The 16619-nt window shown below is 34.8% G+C and overlaps 2 protein-coding genes and 1 non-coding gene across 3 annotated transcripts; 2 read left to right on the top strand and 1 right to left on the bottom strand.

Moving 5' to 3' along the window:
- Nucleotides 1-620: 620 nt before the first annotated feature.
- On the top strand, nt 621-8464 carry LOC116119032 (probable RNA-binding protein 23). The gene is made up of 12 exons (XM_031404987.1): nt 621-769; nt 1064-1762; nt 4597-4678; nt 4777-4833; nt 5045-5100; nt 6043-6271; nt 6468-6551; nt 6822-6896; nt 7399-7482; nt 7935-7999; nt 8072-8321; nt 8405-8464. The coding sequence occupies exons 2-12, from the start codon at nt 1134-1136 to the stop codon at nt 8462-8464; spliced, it is 1671 nt and encodes a 556-aa protein (XP_031260847.1). The 5' UTR covers nt 621-769; nt 1064-1133.
- A 3094-nt stretch (nt 8465-11558) lies between these two features.
- LOC116119061 lies at nt 11559-11665 on the bottom strand. Its single transcript, XR_004126268.1, has one exon. It is a non-coding gene; the product is annotated as a small nucleolar RNA R71 (small nucleolar RNA).
- Nucleotides 11666-12314: 649 nt separating this feature from the next.
- Nucleotides 12315-13439, top strand: LOC116119031. The gene is made up of 2 exons (XM_031404986.1): nt 12315-12954; nt 13063-13439. Exons 1-2 carry the CDS (start codon nt 12315-12317, stop codon nt 13437-13439), a joined length of 1017 nt encoding a protein of 338 aa, XP_031260846.1.
- The last annotated feature ends 3180 nt before the right edge of the window (nt 13440-16619 follow it).

The raw sequence follows: 16619 nt of genomic DNA, 5'->3' as shown, positions 1-16619 counted from the left end.
TTTTAAGTTTTATACAAACGGTTTACACTCTACTAGATTAAACAGAAGTAAGTTTTAACATTCTATATATTTTATGTGAAAGAAAGTGAAATATTTTTAATAATATACAAGAGTGAAGTTAATATTAGTATCCCAAAATTTTCATATTTAATGTAGTATTAACATCTTTTAAGTAGGGAAATCTTGAAGTACTATTTAAGGCACGTAAATATTATATATAAATAATAAAATATAAATCATAGAATAATATTAAATATATAATTTTTTTATATAGTTTTTTTTTTATATAAACTAATGTGATATAAAACGAATAAATGAATTTGTATACAAACTGTGGTGATAAAAGAGTTACGCCACCTCAATTTATATAAGAAATTTGTATACCTGGTTTTATAAATGTAGAACCACTCCAAATCATATTCAATTAAATCATTTCATACATAACTAACTTGATATTAAAATGCCCTGGACCTGTTTAGTTACTCAACTTCACTAAACGGCGCCGTTTGCTTCATTGAATAACCCGGGGCTCCAAACCCATACCCAACAAGCCCATCGGTGTCTCCCGGCTATAAAATCGCGGGGCTCCAAATCCGAAAGTCTTTTCACTCTTGCTACCCTAGCGAAAGATCCAGTGAGAGAGAGAGAGAGAGAGGAGTCCCGGACTTCCTCTAAATCCTCGCGTTTTAAACACATTTGAGCTCATATTCTCCGTCGTTTTGACTCGTTTTTAAGCTTCTTCTTCTCTGCTGCCAATCACAATCTCTAGGTCAGTGTAATTAAACTATAAACGAAACTCAAAGCCTGGTGATGTTTTTACTTGTTTTTATTTCTTTGTTTGAATCGAATATTATAAATTTGTAATCAGAACATGCATTTGTTTTAACTTAACAATTTGTCCACTTTCACTGTGAGTAGTTAATTTTTATATGTACGCGGCTAGAGACTTGTTGAAGTAATGGAATTCGCTCTTTATATGTGTTTGATTTTTAGGAAACAGAGGAGCTGTTTTAATATTTGCTTGAGAAATGTTAATTTATTTATTTTTTAATTTTTTTTTAAGGTTTCTGCGGTGGTAGGTGTAGTTTATCAGCCAAGGTGTTCGGTGGGTTGTTTGGTTAAAAAGGAGCAAAATGGATTTTGATGAGTACGAATACTTGGAGAAAACGGTTGAGAATCCTGAGCCTTCGAAAGGGAAGGCAAAGGAAAATGGTGGTGGTGGAGCTAGGAAGTTTGAAGAGAGAGAACGGAGTAGGAGTTCAAAGCATAGGAGTGATGAGAAGGATGAAGATCATGATGATGATGCGTGTCGCTTGAAGGCCTTCAAATCTAGAGATGATATATGTGATCGTGATAGAAGGAAAGAAAGGGGCTCATCCCGTAATCGCTCAAGGTCTAGAGATGGAGTGAGTGATAGACACAAGAGTAGCCGGGAACATAAGGATAGAGAGAGAGATAAGGATAGGGATAGAGAAGAGAGGAATGGGAGGGATAAGGAAAGAGATAGGGATCGGGAACGTGATCATGACAAAGACAGAAGAGAGCGGGAACGTGATCATGACAAAGACAGAAGAGAGCGGGAACGTGACGGTGAAAGAGAGAGGGAAAGGGATAAGGAGAAGGAGAGAGAGCAGTCACGTCGAAGTGGGAGTCGGCCAGAACGGCACCGAAGTGAACAGGATGAAAGAGAGAGGATTCGGGAGCAGGAGCTTAGGGAAAGAGAAAAGGAGAGGGAGTTGAGGGATCGAGATAGAGAAAACAGGTATCATTATTTTTGCTGTCTAATTTGGTCTTGTTATGTATGTATTGAATTATACTTTTCTATGTTATGGAGTCTGCAGATTGATGTTACATCAAACTTATTTATAATGAATACATTTCATGTTAGATTGCAAAAAGAAAATTATTGATTGCATTTGCTGCATGAAGTAGCATATGTTACTACCTGAGTAGTTATAAAAGAACTGATAATTAACTTGACTTCTATTGGAGAAATTGGTGTGTTATATGTTTGTTCTGTTTAAAAATGGATTGATCATTTTGTTGTGTAGATGTTTTTAGTCTAATCTTTAAAGCAGCGTAGGAAAGGTGTTATGTGTTAGATTTGGCAAAACTTCGTTTTATATTACATGGTTTGTGGATGTTTTCAGTCTAATATCTAAAGTAGCTAATTAAAGGTGTTATGTGTTTGGTTTGGCAAAACATCATTTATGTTACTTGGCTTTTCAACGAGAAACTGTGTGACTATAATAGTTTCTTAATGCAAAGTTTTGAGGGTTTTTTTTCCCCATTAAAAATAGTACCGCACAGTTTAACGGGGCTTAACTAAGCACAGCATTTTATGTATTTTGAGGAGAGGTGGTCATGTCTTTTTGGGGAATGGCTCTCTAGGGTGTTAACACAACTGTATTAGAACTCTTTTGTAGTGGTCCTATCATCTTGACACCTTTGCAATGTGCTAGCTCCTATAATACATATATTCACCCAAGAAATCCCTTGATCTTTTCTATGTGTTCACTGAGTGAAAGAATGAGGGTCCTTCTAGAGTATACAAGGTTGGTAGCTATGAGAGTTGTGTGATATAATATCCCAAGTAGATAGCTCGAAGGAAATTTGAATTGTTGAACTTTTGGTTGTACCCAAGGGCCTTTTCCACACCCAACCTCTGGCATTCACATACATTACCCAGTTCAAAATTAGTGCTTACTAGTTGCTTTGCCTTAGTTTATTGTTGTATTTGGAAGTTGGTTGACACACGCACACACACGTATATATATTAGTGAAGTTTATGGTGTTTTCGTTATTTTTTCTTATTTTTCTGCTATAGTGCTGATTATTAGTGCTCACCTTGTTAATCTTCCTTGCATGGGTGCAATGTTGTTGGGATTTGTTATTCCATTGCTTATTCCAAAATGCCTAGAACTTATTTTCCCTTGGTTTGACTTTGATTCTATCCCAGCTCTATAGGACATAACATTCAATATGAAGATAATCCAACTTTTCTGCTCGTCAAATTTTCCTCCAAGTACAAATCTTGCTTGACGAGTTTTATATTGCTATAAGCATTCTCAGAAATAGTTCTAAGTTTCATGCAGTTACTTGTGCTATTTAAACAATCTTAAAAATTCTGGTTATTGAATATTAGATTCTGGGAAATCGCAGATTCGCTAGAGCAATCTTCAGATGGTCCCTCTGGCAATTGGGCCAGGCACAGGAACTCAAGTCATGGGTTTTATATGTTTCTTCCTAGACTTTAAAGGCTTGCATTGCAAGTTGAGGATTTCAGTGGAGGTTTTGACTGGGGTGGTTATGTCCTGTAGCGATTTTTTGTTCTCCTCCACGTTTGAAATCATTTGCTTATTATTTTATTCTGTTGCAGAAATGCTGGTGAGGGTATGATGGCTTTGCTTTAGAGAACTTCGTCTTCTGATGCCTGTGGGAAACTCAATGTTCAGTGGGCTACAGGATTGGCCATAGATTTTTCTTTCTTTTGGTGCAGGATATATTAAGATTTCATGTTTGAAGTTATGGACACCAGTTAACCATAGTGGTCTGAACTGATTTCTTAAGTTTCTTACGGTTTCCTTGTTTTGTCAGAGTCAAAGTTTTGTATACAGCATCATTCAAAGACAAAGTTTTTAAAACTTTCTTGCAACCAAAGATTTTTGTCATTTTTTTTTCCTGGTATAGTGCTTCTCTCATTTTTTTCCTCTTACAAAAACTTGAAATGGAGAAATTTTTTTGTGGATTCCACATCATATCCTTTGGCTCACAAGTATCTCTTTTTTCTTTTCAAGCTCTTTTGCTGTTACTGTCTAATGGTTCTAATTGGTCTGCAAACTGTGTAACTTTGCATTTTTGTCTTCTAATTAATTCTAATACATCATCTTGTTTTTGTATATAAGCTTTACAAATACATACAGACCATACATGTAAGATATTTTCTTGTATGTTTCAGTTATCCAACCATTATCAAAGGACATTAGCGCTTTGAATGTTTGAATTTGTTTCTTATTTTTCCCTTAATTATGAATTCTGGAAACTGATCCCAACCGGAATATGAACTTTTAACAGGTTCCCAAATAAGGCAATTAGGTCCTTTGGCATTGCCATCTTCACAACTTGATGGTGCTTTACTTTTAAGATTATGATGTTTACAATAGGTGCAAAATCTGTTTTGGCTTTTGTATTTCACCACTTGGTGTCATTGTCCGCATTTTCCTTAATTGAAGCATTGTTCTCCAGGTTGGTTCTTATTGACTTAGATGACAAAGTCTCTTTATTTCACCATATGCATTCATTGGTCTTCTCATGTTAACTCAGTGTAAATCCCTGCAGGACTATGGTACATGGTTCAGCTTTTTAACTCATAGTGGAGAAATATTTGATGCTGTTTGTGGGTTCCTCCTTTGAGTTTATAGTTTAAGGGAAATACCAAAAAAAATGTTTGTCACTTAACGAGCAAAATAATTATTTTTACCTGTTGCTCTATGAATGTTCATGTGCATTGGGCTTGATTTCCATAACATTTTTTATTAACACTTGGCTACCAGTTAAACTACTTGATCAATTATTTTACATTTACATCCTTTGTAGACGATATAAAGAGAAGAAAGATGACGTGGTAGAGCCAGAGGCTGATCCTGAACGGGATCAGCGGACTGTATTTGCATATCAGGTAACAAAAGTGCTTTGGCACATGCATTATGTTTGTTGATTTTATTTTATATTATTTTTTATATTTCTGATCTATAATTTTGGTTAACAAATTGACAGATTTCGTTGAAGGCTGATGAAAGAGATGTTTATGAGTTCTTCTCAAGGGCTGGCAGAGTTAGTTCTTTTTCATGGGAGTTGAATGCTTAACTTGCCTTTTAATAATTCTTTCCTTTTAGAGTTCATATTATCATTCATTTTTATGCTTATGAATTGTAAGATAGGAAATCAGTACAAATCCATGTTTATATTTACGTAAACTAAAAGTAAATGTTACTATGTTTCAGCTTTGTTATTTTTCCTATGATGCTTATATTACAATATACAGGTTCGAGATGTACGCCTCATAATGGATCGTAATTCAAGGAGATCCAAAGGGGTTGGGTAAGTTCTTATATACTGTTACTTTATAATTCTAACTTCATATCAATTTGGTTTTCACATATATGTTCTGACCCCCAACTTCTCTAAATGATTCTGAAGGGAGTAAGCAATTTAAAGAAAGAGTGATTATAAATGTTGCCTATAAAGAAATGTGTGTGGAGGCAGCCCTAATAATTTGCAAAGTAGATGCCATGATATGTTCATTTAGAGATGAAAATCTTTCAAGACAACAAATCACACAATTCTAAGTTCATATCGATTTGGTTTTTCATATATGTGTTCTGACTTTAAACCTTCTCAAAACAATTCTCTAGAGGGCAAGCAATTAAAAGAAAGACTGATTATATATGCTGCCTATACAGAAATGTGAGAGGAGGCAGCCCCAAGAATGGGTGATTAACTAGGTTGCATAATGTGCTCATTTAGTGATTAAAATCATTTAAGACAAAAACTGATTTGTTTATTTTTTTGGGAGTATTCATATTGTCTTGTTCCTTCCTTGTGAAGAGAACAGCACTTGGAAGAATACTATGAACACAAAATTGTTAGTTGTAGATTGGGTTAGCATACATCTCAAATGTCAAATAAGAATACTTGAAAAGTGTTATTAAACTTGATTGTAAAATGGTGTGCATTTCTCTTTTGTCAGCTGAAACATAGTAGACAGTGTGTTTTTTAAACACTAATTTATGAGGAATTTTTCATTCTTTGCAGAATGTTAGTGAATATTATTGGCATTTAAAAGTTGTTAGTATAATCCCTGGGGTTTATTGTATTATTTGAGGTTTATTAGAACACTGCAATTTATGGTATTATTCATCTTCACTTATTGAGTTATGATTTGTGAATTTATTTACTTTCTGTCTCAGTCTATATGTTCATGGGTATGTGTGCATGTGTTTTGTCAGTTCTTCTAGTTTCAAACACTGTTTATGGTTGCAGGTATATTGAATTTTTTGATGTAATGACTGTCCCTATGGCAATAGCACTCTCTGGGCAGCTTCTTCTTGGTCAACCTGTGATGGTTAAACCATCAGAAGCTGAAAAGAATCTTGTTCAGTCAACAATAGCTGTGGCATCAGGTGGAGCAATTGGTCCCTATTCAGGAGGAGCTAGAAGACTGTATGTTGGCAATCTGCATTTTAACATGACAGAAGACCAACTTCGTCAAGTAAGAATTTCGTTTTTCTGTTTTACTTTTACCATAAGAAGTGTGACACTTGTACTGTATGACTGGAGAGATTTTGTAGTTTTTGTTTGAGGTTGCTGTAATGGGTAATTTCAGATGGAGATGTTTGCCGTAAGCATACTTTTTCATATCTTTTTCTGTTAATTTATCTTATATTTTCTTTCTGATGAATATTCAGGTTTTTGAACCATTTGGTTCTGTGGAGCTGGTGCAATTACCACTTGACGAAACTGGGCATTGCAAAGGTTTTGGTTTTGTTCAGGTGAGTCTGGTCGGAGCAATTTACATTTATGATTGATGAAGTACCCTTAAATTGCTATTGTGGTTTTTCCTTTATGAAGAATGTGCAAGATCATGAATTGAATTGAACAATGAAATAGTATTTTATTTGTAAAACTGACAGAGCCCATAGGTTTCAAACTTCAATAAGAAAGCTTGTCTATTTTTTTTACTTATACAGCAGTTTTAATTTTTAATCATATGTGAATGATGTTGAGATCATGGATTAATTGGATAAGCTGCCTTATTGCAGTTTTCACGTCTTGAAGATGCTAGAAATGCAGTGAATTTGAATGGACAGCTGGAGATTGCCAGCCGGGCGATTAAGGTATTGTCTCTTCATCTCATTTTCACCATCAATGCAAAATCTGTGGCTTGTTATCCAACCAAAAAAATTATGCTTTTGTATATCAACATGCCTATGTTCATTGGTAATTTTGGTACATGTATTCATGAAGAAGTCTGAGTTATTTTGTTTCCCTCTATTAAATTAGGTTTTATTTTTTTTATCTCGAGTTCCCACTAAGTGAACTTGTTAGTGGAGATGAATTAAAATCCTAGCATTGAGCAGTTGAATTGAGTTGAATATCAATACAAAGTTGTTTTGTAATTATATATTCATGTTACAGTGTTGTCAGCTGGAACATGCATTCTCTAGATGTATGAAGGAGAGAATAAACTGCAACTAATGTGATTGTCTTTCATTTACTTGAGTATTAAATGATATGCATTAAATGGTGATCCTTGTTTTTATATGGCATGAACTTTGGTGAAAATTTGTTTTATCGACTTCTCAGTTTGAAAGTTTTCTTCTATTTGTTCTTGTTTAGGTATCAGCTGTTACTGATCAAACCGGAATGCAAGATATTGGGGCAAATACTGGTGATTTTGATGATGATGAAGGCGGTGGTTTGGTCAGTGATAAATTCTTCACTTCCGTATCTGTTTATGTTGATTATAATAAAAATGGCCCTCTATATAAGAGCTGATTTTCTGAATGGTGCAGGCCCTCTGTTAACTGATGTCTCTTGTAATCTAGTGTTAATATAAAAATTGAAAATCAGAAAAAGAAAGACAGGTGTCCTTTGTTCTTCCCAGTCATCTGTGATTTTAGTACTTCTGCATTTGATTCTTGTGAAATCTTGACTGTCTGAATGCATGATTTAATATCTTGGAAATGCATCGTTGTTATGATCTTAGACTCTAATGTTCATATTTCACATCCTTGAATCTGTTTTATGTTTCTGCTGTTGTCTCCAAATTGTAATTTTTCTTTTTCTATTTTAATTAATTAAATTTGGATTTTGTATTTTTGTTTTAATGATATTATCTGGTCAAACTAATCTGATGTTCTTACAATTTGCAGTCTCTGAATGCACGTTCCCGAGCACTTCTTATGCAAAAGTTGGATCGTAGTGGCAGTAGTACAGCGTATGACCACTGCCCTTGTTATCTTTTTTCTATTATGTTCTGAGTATTCTTACAGTGCTCTCTTTTTTTCAGTATAACTGGTTCGCTAGGCACCTCTGTTATCAATAGCACAGGCCTTACATTACCAGTGGCACCAGCCCTTGGAGTTTCACCTGCGGTTTCTTCCCTTGTTCCTGCTCTTTTACAAGGTTCTGCTCCTACTCTTCCCGGGCAAATTGTCACTAATCTTCCAGTGCCCACTGCTGGCATTCCTACTATTGATACAATCGGTGTTCCAAGTGAATGTGTTCTGTTGAAGAATATGTTTGATCCGAAAAATGAGGTTTTGGAAATCTCTCTCAATATATATATATATTTTTTTTGGCGTTTTAATTTGGTCATGCTTTAACGTATAAAATGTGGCAGACGTATGAAGACTTCGATCTGGATATCNTTTTAACTTATTTATGTTTATTCTTTTACTAAGCTTGCTGCTTCGAGTCCTTTTGTTGAGTAAAGGGTTATCTTTTTGGAAATTAAGTTGGCTTTCTCTTAAGACACTAACCGTAATACTTATTTTAATTTTTCTTAAAAAAGGACGCACGTCATGAACAGTAAGAATATACTTTGTTTAATCTTACCATGTTTTAGGGTTTTTCAAATTAGTGGATGTTATTGATTAAGGAGTCTTTCAACGTGGATGATTAAAAGAAATTGAAGGATGCCAAACTATACTAATATTTCTTATCTTTGGTAAATAATCTTAACTCCTTAGCATCGGCCAGTGAATATATTCAAGTTGGCTTTCACTTGGGGTTTAGCATATATTCAAGTTAAGACACTAACCCTGTTATGAAATTAAAGATCACACTCTAAACTAAACACACACATAATCAAGATCAAGAAACAAATCGAACATGGCGATTTACCGTGGTTCATGTTAATGTTTTTGTCATCTTATGATCTTGTTTTGAGTCCTGCACTATTTTTCCTTTCTGCCGATGTGGGCACACTCACTAAAGGTGAACACCTTCACAAGTGTGAGCACTTTAGTGTCTGTGTGCTCACAATGCTTTTAACAGATATTTTTCCTAAATCACACTTCATGCACCCATTTTGTTTTTTTGGACAATAATATTCCTTGTTGATATTCTGTTTTGTGCTTTTACACTTGTCTTTTTTTTATTCGCTATGTGAGAAAAGGAATATTGCTTTTGTTTGTGGTCCCAAATTTCTTGTGCAAAAAGAAAAACGCAAAAGTTAATATTTAACTTTTTTATCCACTAACCCTTGATACATTGATCTCTATATATTCATTCATTTCTAGCGTTCTCTTCAAGGAATCTGATCACAATTGTTCTCCTCTCTGAATATTCTTTGAGGTTCTCATTTTGGTTAAGGTTTCTTAATATGCTTTGGTAGGCTTAGAATTATCATCCTCACTTGTCCTAGTGTAAGATCTTTTGGATGCTGTTTCTTTTGTGACGAGACCTTGTGTGTAAGCTGTTGTCCTATCTTCATTGTTGAATGATAAGAGCTTAAAAATAATTATTTATTTAGTGGTTTTTGGGGATTAATTGTGGGAAATTAGACTTAATTTGGTAAAGTTGCTTAATATTTTCATAATTTCCTTTTACAGGATCATGGGTGTTTTTGAGTGTTTTTCAGGCTACTAGTGCTTAAATGTTATGGTCAGATGAAGAATCATGTTGGCAATGGAATAAGTGACGAGTGGAAATAAACGGACCAAGAATCGGGGTTGAATTGAAGAAGTTATGGAAGTTGAAGTAAAAAGAAGATTCTAGATTACGTTCCAGCTTGAGCATGCCTCGGTATTTTGAGAATATCTTGAGCTGTAGAACTCGTATTAAGACGATTCTTGAACTGTTGGAAAGCTGATTCAAAGGGCTACATTAATATATTTACCACTTTTCCAAATTTCATTGTTATCAAGTTCAAAAATACCATCTCTAAAGAACAGTGGAATGATGCGGGAAAAAGGCCAGTAGCTACTATGCCGCAGCACAGTGCCACGGCACACTTTTTCCAGTAGCTACTATGCCACAACATAGTGCCGGGGCACAGTCACAGAAGTTAAAAACTGGTTATCCGTTTTTATGTAGGAGAATAGGGTTAAGAGTCCTAAACCAAATAGAATTAAGAAAAATAAAACCCTAACAAGTCTTTTAGCATTATTTGGGGGATTCTTTGGTGAGAAGAAGAGGAGAAAAATCTGCAGAGAAGAGAAGTAATAGAAGTTCTGGAGCTTTGATTCACAATATAGAGAAGTTTTCATTGTTTTTTTCTTATAAACTCATGATGATTGTTTCTTTCATGTTTATTATGAACTAAATTTATTCTCTAGGGCTAAGATGTAGCCCAATCTCTTAATTATGTATTGATCTTTGATTGTTAATTTTTATTAAGAATTCTTCCTAAGTTTTACTATTATTCCTAATGCTTTTGATTCTTAAAGCCCAAGAATTGAATGAACTAATAGATTAGGTTGAGATCGAAAGATGATACTTAGTTGGTCTATGATAGTAAAACCATAGGTTGAGCGAACGCTAAAGATAGGTTACCACGACTTGTGAGGTTTCGGTAAACTCCATAGAGCATAATGATCTCCAATTGCTTAAATCTGATTAGAGATAATTAGGGGTTAATTTGATAATTGTTCGAGAGAAAGTTATTGGTAATTTAGGGAGTTTGACCTGTAGGAAGAGCTAAATAAAATTAGCATAGGAGATCGATACATATGAATAAGAGTTGGTGTGAATTCTATGCCCTAGGTCTAGTCATTTTGTTTTTACCCAAAGGTTTATTTTAATTGTCTTCTGTTCAGTTCTCTTTTTAATTTCAATTGTTAATTTAGTTTAGATCTTCCTTGATACAATTTGGATTGATTAAATAGTAATAGGATAGTTTAATTGGTAATTGATAATAGTAATTTCCTTGGGTTCGATATCCGTATTTATACACTTTATTACTTGCACGATTTCGTACACTTGTGAAAATCTACAGCAAGTTTTGGCACCGTTGCCGGGGAATTATTATATTATCAATATCAATACAAGCTATTTAGTTACTAATTTGTTTTGTAATTTATTTATTTTTTGTTTTTAGTGCTTTAATTTTTATTTCTGTATTTTTAGTGTTGGACTGTATATAAGAGTTAGGTTCAATGGCAAATACAGGAGGAGAAGAAGTTCAAAGGGCACTTAAGGATTACTCAAGACCTACAATTGAGGGATGTGCTTCTAGTATTAGGAGACCACCGATTCAAGCAAATACCTTCGAGATAAAGCCAGACATTATTCAGATGATACAACATTCGATTCAATTCGCAGGGTTGTCTAGCGATGATCCTAATTTGCATATCGCAAGTTTTTTGGAGCTATGAGATACATTCCGCCACAATGGGGTATCTGATGATGCAATTAGGTTAAGGCTTTTCTCATTCTCTCTTCGGGATAAAGCTAAGGCTTGGTTAATTTCTTTACCACCCGAAAGCATCACTAGTTGGAATGAGTTAGTTCAAGTATTCCTGGAGAAGTATTTTCCATCGATCAAGTCTACCAAGATGAGGAGTGACATCACAAAATTTTTCCAACAAGATATGGAGTCGCTTTATGAAGCTTGGGAGAGATATAAGGATCTCTTATGGAGGTATCCTCACCATGGGTTACCAATATGGTCGTAAGTGCAAACATTTACAATGGGTTGATGCCAAATATACAAGCCATGGTAGATGCTGCAAGTGGGGGAGCCTTGAATAACAAAACACTGGAGGAAGCCTATAATCTGATTGAAGTAATGGCAAGCAATAACTACATGAGGCCTTCAGAGAGAAATTCAACAAGGACAGCAACGGGAGTGCACCAAGTTGATGCCTACATCGCGTTGGCTGCTCAACTTTCAACCATCCAAAAGTAATTGAAGTTGCCCTAAAGGTAAATGCTATTGAAACTCGTTCTCCAACTTGTGAATTTTATGCAGGGATTCATTTGTCAAAAGGATGTCAAGTAGGGAATCCATTTGCTCCACCTCAACAAGTAAATTACGTCAACAATTTTCAAGGAGAGCAACAAAATCCATACTCTAATACATATATTCCAGTATGGCGAAACCATCTAAATTTTTCTTAGAGTAACAACAATCATCCTAAGCCACCTCCTGGTGTTCAAGTTCAAGAGGCGAAATCAAATTTGGAGGATGTGCTTACAAAGTTTAGGAGGAATCAAGTAAAAGATTTGACAAGAATGAAGCTCAACTTCAGAAATATGAAGTCTTGTTGCAAAATCAATCTGCTTCCATAAGGAACCTTGAAACTCAAATGGGACAAATTCATAGTATCTTAGCGGGAAGAGTTCAAGGAATGTTTTCGAGTGACATCGAGAAGAATCCAAATGAGCAACTCAATGCCATCATGTTGAGAACTAGTAAGGAGTTTAAAGTATCAAGAAAAGCTGAAGAAACTAAGGAAAAAGCTGAAGACATGAAATTGGACAGAACCAACAATGCCTCAACACAATGCCTAGGCACAAAACCAGAACTTGAGAACAAAGCCCAAGATGTGAAGAAAGATGAAGCCTCTCTCTCGTATCCTCACAGAGTGCAGAAACAGAGATTAGACAAGCAATTTGGTAAGTTCACGGACATGTTTAGAACTTTACACATTAACATTCCTTTTGTAGATATGTTAGAGCAAATGCCAAAGTATGCCAAGTTCTTAAAGGAGATCATTACACATAAAAAGAGGTTTGAAGAACATGAGATGGTCATGCTCACCGAGGAAGGTAGCGCGTTGCTTCAAAAGAAACTACCACTGAAATTAAAAGATCCAGCGAGTTTTAATATTCCTGGCACAATTGGTAGTTTTTATTTTGATAAAGCTTTATGTGATTTAGGAGCTAGCATTAACTTAATGCCATTTTCTATTTTCAGGAAACTTGGTTTAGGAGAGGTGAAGCCAAGTACGATTCATCTTCAATTGGCGGATAGATCCATAACATATCCTAGGGAAGTGGTGGATGATGTCCTAATAAAGGTAGACAAATTTATCTTTCCGGTAGATTTTGTAGTTCTTGATATGGAAGAAGACCGGAACATACCTTTAATATTAGGAAGGCATTTTCTAGCTACAAGTAGGACTTTAATAGATGTACACCAAGGTAAACTAATCTTAAGGGTGGAAGACGAACAAGTGGAGTTCAATGTTTTTAACACGATGAAATGTCCATCCGAGTTAGATACTTGCTTTGAGATTAGCATTCTTGATGACAAAGTAGTGGAAACCTTAGAAGAAAACTGCCCTAGCTCACCTCTAGAAAATTGTTTAGTCAACTCTAGGATTATGGAGGTTGAATTTGAGAGGGTAGATGAACAACAATTGAAGCCTTATATGTACGGTGGATTGAAGGATGGAAGGGTTTGGATTTTCCTAGATGATCCAGATTGAAGGAGTCAAAAAGTCGAGCTTACGACTCTAATAAAGCACTTCTTGGGAGGCAACCTAAGCTCTCTACTTTAATTTGAGTTTTGATTTGAATTTATTTTAGATTTTCGTTTAATGTGTAAGTTTTGATAACTTTGGTTTGGTTTGATATGTTAGTTGTTTATGTTTCACCCATAATTTTTGTTATGCACACTAAATTGGCCAAGAAAGGCACATAGTTTATTTTTTTTTTACTAGATTTCCAATGACTATTGGACATGGCAAACATTATGCATGCCTTCACGCGATTATCTCCACATTCATCTTGAACATGAAGGGTATTGTAGTTGTTCTCTTTGCACATTGAGGACAATGTTCATCTCTAACGTTGGGGGTAAGGAATATATATATTTTTTTTTTGTGGCCAAATTTAGTTTCATTTGATGGACATCTTTGAATATCTTTTGCTTTGAATTATCTCTTTAAAAGCTTTTGGGTGGAATTGTTTTAGGTGTGTTGTAGGGTCAAAGAGTTAATGTATTTTGCTTTGTTTTGGAACTCATACATAAGTCAATGATAAGATCATGATTGTGAATTTGTGACATTGAGATTTTATTAACTTTCGCGTAGTGTAAGGATGATAGTGGATGACAACTGCATTTAGTTATGACTCTCTTGGGAATGGGTTTGATTGGTTTAATAATTCGGAAACTTAGAGACGTTTTATGTGTGTTTTTATGGGCAATAATTTTTTTTGTGAAAATTGTGCATAAACTCTAGAACTCATTTGATAACCACTTGAGACGAAATCCTAGAATCTGCATTACTTAGGATATGATTTAGACAATTTTCTTTGGAACGATTGAGCCTTTCAAGCCAACCTATATTACTTTCTCCCTAGTTAACCCTTTGAGCCTATTATTATACTCTTGGTAAGCCTTATTTTTTTTTTTTTTGGTGTTGTAAACCTACTATATCTCACCTTGACGATGAAGCCTAAAACCTTTCGGACCATCTTATTGTGAGAGACTTAATTTAGGGTGACCTTATAGAAAAACTCATGAAAAGAAGTGTGGTAGAAGAAAATAATATACTTTTGGACACAACTTGAGTATGTGCAATGAGATGGTTGGGGGTTGTGAAAAGAAAAAAAAATGATGTAGAGAAAGGTGGGTAGAGAATTTTTTTTATGAGTACTATCTTCCTAAAAAAAAAAAAAAAAAAAAAAAAATCAAAAGAAAGAAAAAAAATTTTGAAAAAAAATTGAAAAAAAAAAAATTTGTAGAAAAATAAGAAGAAGTAGCTTGGGAGAAGAACTTGAAATGAGGTACATTACATGAGGGTTTGTGCTAATGTCGGAAGGAAGAGTTCAATCAATGTGAAAGGGTAGAGGGTGAATGAGAAGGGAAGTAAGAAAGAGATTGTTCATGGTCATTTACTGTAAAATATTAAGTCTCTTACATTTTGTTAAAAATTCCTTCTCGTTCTTTCATAAACCATTACCCTAGCCTAACGTTACAACCATGCTAAAGACCTAATGATCCGAGGTAGTGATTGGATTCTACATTAGTGGAGAGTAGTTTGAAAAGTGAGCCTATGGAGTATGATTGTACATTTGTTTTATTTTCTTACTTTGCCTATGGAAGCTATGCATAAAATCATCTGGGTTTTTTGATGAATGGTTTGTGAATGATTTTGAGAGAGTAAAAAACAAGAGTGTAATTGAAATTTGCATATTCTTTATATTTGCGTGTTGTTGATTATTTGATTTGTTCACATTGACACAATTTTTGAGACGATTATATGTATATATGGTTCCTAAAATGTTTGTTTGAGTCTTTAGTTTTGCGTCTAGGTGAGGTTAGGTTTGGATGTTTGTGGGTATCATCACTAGAAACCCTCACGAGACTATAACTCGTCCAACTAGGGCCACCTAAGGGTTTAAAGGCTTGTTGCATATGCTAAATGTAACCGTGACAATCTACAGAAGTGATTTAGGATAGTTTAGATATAGACTTTATTTTGTTTGTGTTTTCAATCTAAAGGACTTAGTTCTATCAATTAGCTAGCTAGGGACTAGTAAGAAGCTGGTTCTTGAGAGGAGCTCTTCTTCAACATAATGTTGTTGTGTTCGTGAAGCTTGCTGTGAGGACTTGAAGTTCAACCAAAGAAGATAGAGTTGTTGTGTAGAAAACAGGGAGTGTTTTACAACTTTGGTTATCTTGCTTTGTATTTGAACTCACAAGTTTTTCATAGTATATTTGCTTCCTTTGGACTTGGTCCCATGGATGTAGGCTTGATGCCTAACCATGTAAAAATGAGTGTGTTCTTTACTATATTTTGATTATGTTTATCACAACTCATTTGCTCTAAAAATTGAACGAACAACCCATTCCGCATAAGTTTTAAACACTTGGTAACCCTTTAAAACTTACAATTGGTATCAAAGTTTGTTCTGAAGAGTTATTTTAGTTGATCCTTGCTTGTTTGTCAGATCTTTATTCTATGTTTGTGCTTGTCTGTTTCGTCTTTTGTTTCGTGTTTGGTTGAGAAGATCTACTCATTTCGAGTTGTGTGATCACCTTTCTTTGTGTGACCACATTTGTTGTTCTATCACTATGAGTTTTTTGACGAAGGTGGATCTAGTCATAGACCACCATTGTTGGAGGGAACTAGCTTTTTCTTCTAGAGACCTAGGATGAAAGCCTTCTTAAAATCTATTGAAGAAAGAGCTTCGAATGTTTGTGTTGTTGGTTGGAAAGAACCACAAGTTGTTAGTGAAGAAGGTGGTAGCAAGGGAAAACCCCTTGATCAATAGACCAAAGCTAAGTTGAAAGAGTCTAATTTTAACTTTAAAGCTTTGCATGCACTCTTTAATGCTGTCAGTATTGGCCAAATAAAAAATATAGCCAACTGTGAGATAGTTAAAGATGCATGAGATAGACTCCAACTTAAGAATGAAGCAATTGACACGATTAAAAAGACCATGCTTAGGAGATTGATTACTGATTATGAAAACCTTTTTATGCATGCTGATGAGTCTATTATTGATTTTCATGGTCGATTGTGTGATATCACGAATGAATGCTTTGCTTTGGGTAAGATCAATATTGACACTGAACTTGTCAGGAAAGTTTTGTGTTCCCTGCCTATGAAGTTTATGTCCAAAGCAACCTCTATTAAAGAATGTTGAAATCTGGACGA

This window comes from Pistacia vera, unplaced genomic scaffold (genome assembly GCF_008641045.1).
Source record: "Pistacia vera cultivar Batoury unplaced genomic scaffold, PisVer_v2 Contig87, whole genome shotgun sequence".
Taxonomy (NCBI): Eukaryota; Viridiplantae; Streptophyta; class Magnoliopsida; order Sapindales; family Anacardiaceae; genus Pistacia; species Pistacia vera.
Note: the sequence above shows the minus strand (reverse complement) of the source record. Positions and strands in the feature narration are given on the sequence as shown.